Here is a 9,194-nt window from a genome sequence, read left to right as displayed (position 1 = left end):
TGGAATCTCCTGGACTGATTTGAAGGGCTAAACATGGATTTTTCACCCTTTTGGCTTACATCACCCCTTCTGTAAGAGTGCAAAGCCAAATAGTGGGACAGAACCCATTTAGGGACCCTGAGCAAGATTCCAGCCCCCCTGAGGTGAGGCAATTCCCCTGTATCCCAACGTTTTGTGCTGCTTGGAAGCAGTTAACGTTTCTATGCGAGAAAGCTTCAGCAAGCTGCCTGCGAAGCCACCCAGCGTGTGCTGGGTGCCTCTGCTATTACAAGTGACTCTTGGAACGCTTGGAAGCTGTTTGTTCACGTTAGAAGCATTGCGTGGGGTGTGTTCCCTGAGTCCTGCAAAACACAGCAGTCATGGAATGGTTGGAAGGGACCTTAAAGCCCATCCAGCTCCAAGCCCTTGCCACGCACATTGCCCTAGGCCGGGTTGCGGAGGGGGACGGCGGCCATGCGGGGAGCCCGCTCCCCTCACGGCCCGGCCCTGACGAGGCGGGGCGGGGCCGGCAGCGCGGCCGCGATTGGCTGGCTGGAGGAGGCGTTGACTTGGCGGGAAGAGCAGGGAGCCGCGCGATTGGCGGAGCGGCGGTGGGGAGGGCGGGGCTTGGCTCTTCGAGAGGACGGCGGGACGGCTGCGCGGTGCGCGGGCAGCGCTCCGGTAGGTACCGGCAGGGCCGGGCCGGTTGGGCCCGAGCTGCCCCGGGGCTCCCCGCCTGCTCTCGGTGTCTCTGACAGCACGGTTCTTCCCCGTAGGATGCCCAAAGGCAAGGATTTGGTGGGGATGAACAGCCTGGAGAGCGACCAGAAGGAAAAGGATGAGAAGGAAAAGGTAGCGGCTCTCTGGCGGTGTGACTGGTACCATGTGGGCTGTGGAGGCTGGGGTCATGCCCGCCTCACCCCACTCTTCATAAGCGGTGGTCTCTCTGTCTAGAAAAGAAAGAAAGAAGCGGCTTCGAAGGCAGAGAAAAAGCTGAAAAGAGAGGCCAAGTCTTCCAAGGTGATAGAAACCCCAACGGGACAAGGTGGTGAGGAGGGGGCCATGTTCCAGGTACAGAGGGCAGGGAGCTGCTCTTCCTCCTTCTCTTTATATCCACCTTCCCTCTACCTGCTCCCCTTGTAACAGAGCATGCCCACAGCGAGGGTGGCAGCCGGGGTCCCTCCCCTGCTCTTGAGTGGCCCACGTGGCTTGGCCAGGTGTAACACGGGCTCTGTGTCCTTGCAGATCGGGTACATGCGCTATGTCCGAGTGTCCTCCTTCAAGGGGAAGGGCCTGGTGGACATCAGGGAGTTCTACGCTGCCAAGGATGGTGACATGAAGCCAGGGAGGAAAGGTACTGGTGGTGTTTTGGGTGTTTTCCCTTATAATGGCAGGGAGAAGCCCCCAGGAGTAAATCCACTCTTCCCAATTGAGGTGAGGATAGGAACAATAAGGCCCTTCCAGGTCCCTCCCAGGACGCTCCAGTGCTGCTGTGTTAAGTGTTCCTTATCCTTTAGGTGAGGTGTGTGGTGATGTGCTATAGAGGCAGCACTACCTGAGGAGGTGATGGAAGTACTGGAGAAGGGAAGACACGTTCTCCTCTGGAGCTGAGGAGTTAAGGCTCAACTCAGGCCTTTTGCTTTGGAACTTTAACACTTGCCTCGTAGTTCTCAGGCTCTGGTCTCCCTTCACCTACCCTGGGTGTTGTGCCTGACAAAGACTGGGTTGATGTGGGCTTTCCAGATGAACCTTTTGGTCCTCGCTATAGGTTTGTGTGTCAGGGCAGGCAAATTGGCTTCGGCTCAATTTGCTTCCTACCCACTGAGCGTGGTTTTCCTTCCAGAAATGAATTTCCTTTGGAGAAGTTACAAGTCCAAATTGCTCCCTCAGAGGGAACTGCGTAGCCTGTAATGCAAATGGGAAGCAAAGCCCTCCAGCTTTTCTGTGCCATTGGGAGCAGGGAGGGAAAGGAGCCTTATGGACTCCTTCCAGGCTGGGAAAAGCACACCCACAATGTAAGAGATCTGTCAGTTAAAACAGAGAGGATGGAGAAATGGTGGTTTTCAGTGAAATACTGCCTCTGCTTTTGCAAGAGCTCTTGGGCCCTGATCTTTATCTAGAGAATTTAATAAAGCTCTGGCCCCACTTCTTTCATGTGATTCCGAACCAAGGAACAAGTTGACATCTGGCTGGACCACACATCAGGATTCCACTGCTGTGTTGGCTTTGTAAGGGAGAGGCCCAGCACATCAAGATCTCTGCTGGACCTTGGAGCCAGTTCTTCTTGAGGGTTTAAGCCACACAAGTGATTTCTTGTTAGCAGCTCATTTAAACAGAGCTGGAGTTGGCATTGTTTCCCTTGGGCAGTTGAAAGGAAACTGATGCTCAACCCCTGCCTCCTCTGAGGCCTCTCCTGCTCTCTCTAGGGATTGCCCTGTCTGCAGAGCAGTGGAACCAGCTGAAGGAGATCATTCCTGAGGTCGATGCTGCAGTAAAGAAGTTCTAACACGAAGAATCTTGGACACCTTCAGTCTCTTTCCTTTTCCTTAAGTGCACTGACGAGTATAAAGGCAAAGATTCCCACCTGAAGCCTTCCCCTCACCTTGCTGGGGTTTATTCCCCGAGGTGGTGGTCATGCTGAAAAGACTTCTGTTTCCAAGGAGTAGCTTGTAATGAGCACTGGGAACCAGCACCAGTGCTTCAAGTGAGACTTGGGCACCTCTGGTCCCAAGCAGACCCGAGATCTGTGCTGGTGAGGGACAAGAGGTGTGGATGGCTTCAGCCTTGTGGGATGCTTTACCTGGTGCTGTCTTCCACTGGGTTGAGTGTTGAGTAAGATGGGTTGTACACCTCACGTTGGCTTCCTCCTTGTTTCTTCTGTGTGTCATTCAGCCTTTCTGCGTAAAGAAAGGGATTGTTGTACTTTAGCAACTGGTTTGGCTGTAGAGGGTGAAGGTACACACAATAAAGGTGCTTGCATTATAAAAAGGCCAGGGTAGTACCTCACAGCCTGGCATCTCACCTCCTTGTTTCAGGCACCCTTCTTTGCAGGTTGCTGTTGGATTTCCCTTTCAGAAGGAGAAGGCTCCGTGACGTTTGCTCTCATGCAGCGTTCCCAATACTGCTGGACAGAAGTAGCCAAAGGGGCTGCTCCAGGTGATGGGAAGGGCAAGGGAGACTGTGAATCATTCCTGGTGATGAGGAGGCCTATTAAATAGAGGGGAAATTAAAGGCCTAAGGAGGAAAAGGAATATTCCTTTCCCTGTGGCAGAGAAAAATGACAAGCTCTGGGAAGAGAGGAGAGAGGCTATTTTGTGCCTGAGCTCTAAATGGATCCCACTCTGGGCTCAGCTGCAGCCTTCCTCAGCAAGACTTTTCCAGACTCTTCAACAGCTTGCGCCTTCCATCTATTTTTGGGTTCTCTCTTGCCCTGGTTTCCATAGTATCCGAATGCTTCATGCTCTTAAATATATCTGACACTTGCAACACCTTGGTGAAGTAGGAGGTACCAAGGCCCTTGCTCTGTGGAGGTGCTGGGGCTGCACCAGCTCAGGGCTGTGTGGAAGATGTGGGGTGGAGCAGTGATTTCAAGTTAGGCTTTCCTAAAGGTGGGATTTCTCCCTGCTCTAGAGGTAGCAGGGAAAAAATCATCTGTCCTCATAGAACTGTCTCTCTTCAAGCCAGGTTTGGAGAGCTCGGTGCTGTGGCTGCTTGGTGGAGATGGGTGGAGTTGATGGGTGAGGTGTTCTCCTTTCATTTGTTCAGCTAAGTCTCTCTTCTCAAGTAAGAGGAAACGCATGAGGACACCAGACTGTGTCCCAAAGCCAGGTTGCTCATGCTTGAAAGCTTCCTGTGGGATACTGCTGCCTTAGTGTTCAGAGACTGAAGGTAATGGAAAGATGAAAAGCAAGAGGGGATGGTAAAGAGAGGATGGAAGCTTCTAGCAATGGATCTCCTGCACAGGGAAGGTGTTTGTCCCTGAAGCTCTTCATCTGCCTGGCTTGGAGCACCTTGCTCTGCACAGCCTTTTGCTCCAGACCAGAAACAATCACGTTATAGGAACGAACTTTTACCTTCTTGAGATAGGATATTGTTGCTTGGGGTTTTCTCCACCAGGACTGTTGTAACTTGGCCTTTGGCTCTTGTGGAGCAGATAGAGAAGGAAAAGCAGCTTGTTTTGAAGGATCCTTGAATGATTTTTCCCCTCCTCTTTATTTCTTCCCGGGGCTGTTGGTTGGATTTCTGTCTCCTAGGTGATGTGGAAACGCAGAGCTCCAGCTTGGCTTTTGCCCTTTCCTCCCTGCCTTTAGGAGCTGGAAGGAAAGGGCAAGCCCTCCAAATGCAACGAGTAGCTTTGCTGTTCCTATGTCCCCTGTTTGAGCCCTTCTCTGCTGGGCTGGATGTTCCTCGCTTTTTCTCTTGTCTTTTGGCCCCTGTCTAAATCCAAACCCTGGCCGCAAGCAGCAGAGATGTGCTTTTCACTCGGGTTTTATCACTAGCAAATCTCGCCCTGCAGTAGGGAATCCTGGGCACACAATGTGCTCTTCCTTTAACAGCTCTTTTGGTGGAGCAGCATCTCACGTTTGGGCAGAATCTGGCCCTTCCTCCTTTGGGAATGGTGCATCTGAGCCCTGCTGTGCCCCCTTGCAGCTCTCCCTTGCAGCCCCCTCAATGTCAGCTGCAAAGGGGACCTGTCACGTCCCTTCTTCACCCTCTCTTGATGTTGTGACTATGCTTTATCTGCCCCTTACCCCTGTTGCTGTGGTGTGTAAGTGTCTGCCTGGCTCTGAGCTCTTTCCAGGTCCTCTAGTTCTGGTTTCCATGGACTCCAAAAGCTCCTGGATGTACTTTGCCTTTTCAAAAGGCATTTTCCACCTGAGGCACTGGGTCCCTTGAGCTCTAACATAAGCCAGGAGCAGCTTGTGCTGCAGGAGCTGACAGGGAAAAGCAGGCTGGGCATGGAAAGATGCTTGGAAACATGACTTCCTACGGCATGATTCGTCCAAGGTGAGAGCTTTGCTGCTGCTCTCATAAAGGTTTCTTGGCTTGAAGGTGGTCTGAACTGTCGAAAACGAGTGCAGCTTGACCTGTCATGGGCTTCCCAGCGGATGTGTCCCGATGGATAGCAAAACCCTGTAGTGTTTGCAGGAGATGTGAACCAAGCTGACCAGTGTGAGGAGTGCTTTGGGGCTGTTTTAGGAGTGGTTCCCCCCTCAGCCACGAGGCAGCTCTACAGCAAGAGCCTGCAAGCCCTGCAGTGGCCCTGAGGTTCAGGCCAGGCGCTGAGGGCCTTTGCGAGGCCATTTCAGTGAAAATTCCAGATCCAATCCCAGGCTCCAGCCCGTGCTGAGGCTCAGGAAGTGTCTAAGGCCAGGTTGGACCTGAGTGTACCAGCAGCTCCGTGTGCAGGTGGGGACAATGGAGGGAGAAGGGTACAGAGCTGGAGCCTGGAGAAGGGCTGGGATTGTCTCCAGAGCACAAGAGAGAAAGGGATGCACGGTGCTTCCCTACCGAGGAGCACCGTGCTCCTCTGCTTCTGCAGGGCCATGCCTCACTCTGGGCATGACTTCAGCCTGATGGCTGCTCATACACGAGCAGTGCTCTCTGTTCTCATTTCTCCCTGGGATCAGGATCCCTCTGCTCCCCCAAACCCTATTCCCTGACCTTCCTTGCACGTGTCAGCACTGAAACCTGCTGCAGTTCCTCCCATTGCAGGGGTAGAACCAAGCCCAACACATCTGGGTGGTATCGGTACATGCGGGCTGCTGTGGGGGCCTCCATCTGCCTGTAGCATCCAGGGCAAGAGCAGAGCGAGGTGGCAGAAGCAGAGAGCCGAAGCAAGGGGAAAAGAGGCTGCGTTGTGCCTGCCCCACAGCGATGGCAGAGCCGAAGGAGCCTGGCCTGAGGCTGTGCAAAGAGCTCCTTCGGCTCTGCCGTGGCAGTGGCTGCACACCATGCAGCAAGCACACATCCTCCTGGCTCCCGGTGGGCATCCCTCCATCCTCAGCACCAGGATGACGGCAGGCCCCGTGCCTGCGGCACATGAGATGCCCGCTGGGGTCCTCAGCATCGCCCCGGTGTAGAGCGGAGGTGGAGCTGCCAGGCCGGTGGGGACGGGAGGAGCGGTGCTTGTCCTCCGGGAGGAGCCGGTAGCAATAATGGCTGCTGCAGCGTGGGGCCGCAACCGGCTCCTGCCCATCTGGTGCTGTGTGATGGGGACCCGGCTTTGGCAAGCCTTGGGGAGCCGGGCTCGAACAAAGAGGCGTGGGGCAGAGGGAGCGGGGCTGCTCATCACCTCCCGTGATGTCGCCCTGTCCCAGCCTCAGCGCAGAGCTCCATTAGAGCTCTGCTTTAACCAACCCCTTCCTCAGCCGGAGGAGAAGGGGGCAAACCCCGGGACGTGGCACCGGGCACCCCGTGCCCTTTGTTAGCTCCTCCTTTAAGGACCCTCCTCATCCCCTCACTGATCGCACTGACCAGCACCGGGGGCACCATCTCCCACCGGGGGCCGAGCACCCCCTCCGCCTTACAACCCCCCCCTTTGCCCTCTCAACCCGCAGCACCCGGACCCTCTCCCCCCCCCCCTTCCACAAGGGCCCTGTTTTGGGCTGTATCCCCCTTCCCCCCCCCCCCCCCCCGTCCATTTTGGGGTCCCCTCCCTTGAGCCCCGCCTCAGCGCCGCCAGGGGGCGCCGTGGTGCTCCTCTTTGTGGCGCGGCGGCGGCGGCGCTGGCGGCGGGGCCGTTCCCTGCCGCTGCCTTCCCCCCCCCCCCCCCCGCCCGCCGCCGGGGCATGGCCAGACTCACCGGGGGCGAGGCGAGGAGGCAGCCGCCGCCGCTCCCGCCAGCGCCGCAGCCGCCGCCGCCGCCGCTCCGAGCCTCCCCCATGAGCAGCAGCGGCGGCGCGGAGCCCCCCGCGCAGCCCGACAGCATGAAGGACCTGGATGCCATCAAGCTCTTCGTGGGGCAGATCCCTCGCAACCTGGAGGAGAAGGACCTGAAGCCGCTCTTCGAGCAGTTCGGCAAGATCTACGAGCTCACCGTGCTCAAGGACCGCTACACCGGCATGCACAAGGGTGAGCCCGGCCCCGCCGCAAGCACAAAGGGCGCCGGGTCCCGGCTTCCTTCCCCCCCCCCCCCACCGCCCCACCGCCGCCACCCCGCAGTGACCCTGCATCCCCTGCCCCGCATCCGCATCCTCCCCGCGGGGCCGTGACACGGGTGTTGGAGAGGGGGGGGGATGCAGCCCCGTGCGCTTCAGCCCCGCCGCGCTGCGCTTCCGAAGCCGCTAACAAAGGGTGTCGGTGCGGGGCTGCGGTGGCCGGTGGCGTTGCGGGGATGGGGGGGGCGGGGGGGGGTGTCCTCGGTGCGGGGTCGGGATGCGGGAGGGGCCTTTGTGTGGTGGGGGAGGTTTGGTGATGCTGGAAAGTTTGGGGAGGCTCGGTTAGGTGGGAGGGAAGCTGTCAGGGACAAGGCCAGGGTGAACACAGGGGCTTGGAGCAAGCTGCTCCAGTGGAAGGGGTCCCTGCCCGTGGCAGGGGTTGGAGCTGGAGGAGCTTTAAGGTCCCTTCCACCCAAACCATTCCGTGGTTCTGTGTTTTGGGATATCAGCGCCCTTCTGCGAAGCTGCTCGAGCCCATCAGAGCAGGTGCTTGGGATCTTGTGATCCTCACGGCCCCAGCCATGACTGGGAATTCCTGGAGCCTGTTTGCTGTGAGCTGAGAGAGGGATCCCAGCCCTGCTCCATGGCACGGTGATCCCTGCTCCATGGCACAACAGCTGCCACTCCATCCCTGCTCCATGGCATGGCAATCCCTTATTCATGGGTGGCACAGTGATCCCTGCTCCATGGCATGGCAATCCCTTATTCATGGCACAGTGATCCCTGCTCCATGGCACAGTGATCCCCGCTCCATGGCACAGTGATCCCTGCTCCATGGCACAGTGATCCCTGCTCCATGGCACAACGATCTCTGCTCCATGGCACAGAGATCTCTGCTCCATGGCACAACAGCCCCCACTCCATCCCTGCTCCATGGCACAATGATCCCTGCTCCATGGCACAGCAATCCCTGCTCCATGGCACAACAGCCCCCTCTCCATCCCTGCTCCATGGCATGGCAATCCCTGCTCCATGGAACAGTGATCCCTGCTCTATGGCACAGTGATCCCTGTTCCATGGTATGGCGATCCCTGCTCCATGGCACAACAGCCTCCACTCCATCCCTGCTCCATGGCACAGTGATCCCTGCTCTATGGCATAGTGATCCCTGCTCCATGGCACGGCAATCCCTGCTTCATGGCACAATGATCCCTGCTCCATGGTGCGGCGATCCCCGCTCCATGGCACAGTGATCCCTGCTCCATGGCACGATGACCCCTGCTCCATGGCACAGTGATCCCTGCTCCATGGCACAACGATCTCTGCTCCATGGCACAGAGATCTCTGCTCCATGGCACAACAGCCCCCACTCCATCCCTGCTCCATGGCACAATGATCCCTGCTCCATGGCACAGCAATCCCTGCTCCATGGCACAACAGCCCCCTCTCCATCCCTGCTCCATGGCATGGCAATCCCTGCTCCATGGAACAGTGATCCCTGCTCTATGGCACAGTGATCCCTGTTCCATGGTACGGCGATCCCTGCTCCATGGCACAACAGCCTCCACTCCATCCCTGCTCCATGGCACAGTGATCCCTGCTCTATGGCATAGTGATCCCTGCTCCATGGCACGGCAATCCCTGCTTCATGGCACAATGATCCCTGCTCCATGGTGCGGCGATCCCCGCTCCATGGCACAGTGATCCCTGCTCCATGGCACGATGACCCCTGCTCCATGGCACACACAGGACGAGCCTGCGGGAGCCTCCTGTCAGCCCCAGCCTGGGCCTCTGTGCCCTCAGCCCATTCCTGGTGGGCTCCTGTGCTGGTGCACGCTGGAGGGAGCGTGAGTTCCATCAGTGCTGGTGCCTCTGGCTGCAGTTGCAGAGGGAAGGGAGGAAGAGCTGGGGGTGCCATGGCTGCCTTCAGCCGGTCCCCAATGGAGAGCAAAGGGGACAACACAAAACTAAGTTTGGTTGCAAGCAAAGGGCCAAATCCAGCGCCAGCACCAAAGGAAAACCCCTCCTTGAAGCCTGGGCTTGGGTTTCATTTGGGAATTGTGTGTGGTTGGCACTTGGGAACCAAAGTGCCACGTGCTGGGGGGCCTGCATCCA

General features: G+C 57.4%; 1 protein-coding gene across 4 annotated transcripts in view; it reads left to right on the top strand.

The window, feature by feature from the left end:
- The first annotated feature begins 39 nt into the window (after positions 1-39).
- CELF5 (CUGBP Elav-like family member 5) overlaps positions 40-9,194 on the top strand; it is a 29,602-nt gene continuing 20,447 nt past the window's right edge. For 3 of the 4 annotated variants that reach the window (XM_065658926.1, XM_065658925.1, XM_065658924.1), the window contains exon 1: positions 6,771-7,053. In XM_065658926.1, the coding sequence (XP_065514998.1) occupies positions 6,771-7,053 (283 nt within the window). Of the gene's footprint in view, positions 144-755; positions 832-933; positions 1,051-1,224; positions 1,334-6,770; positions 7,054-9,194 lie in introns of those variants that run through there. The other variant, XM_065658927.1, reaches the window with a different exon arrangement.

Source organism: Lathamus discolor, chromosome 21 (genome assembly GCF_037157495.1).
Source record: "Lathamus discolor isolate bLatDis1 chromosome 21, bLatDis1.hap1, whole genome shotgun sequence".
NCBI classification, from domain to species: Eukaryota; Metazoa; Chordata; class Aves; order Psittaciformes; family Psittacidae; genus Lathamus; species Lathamus discolor.
The sequence above is the reverse complement of the archived record's forward strand: the minus strand, read 5'-3'. Positions and strand labels throughout refer to the sequence as shown.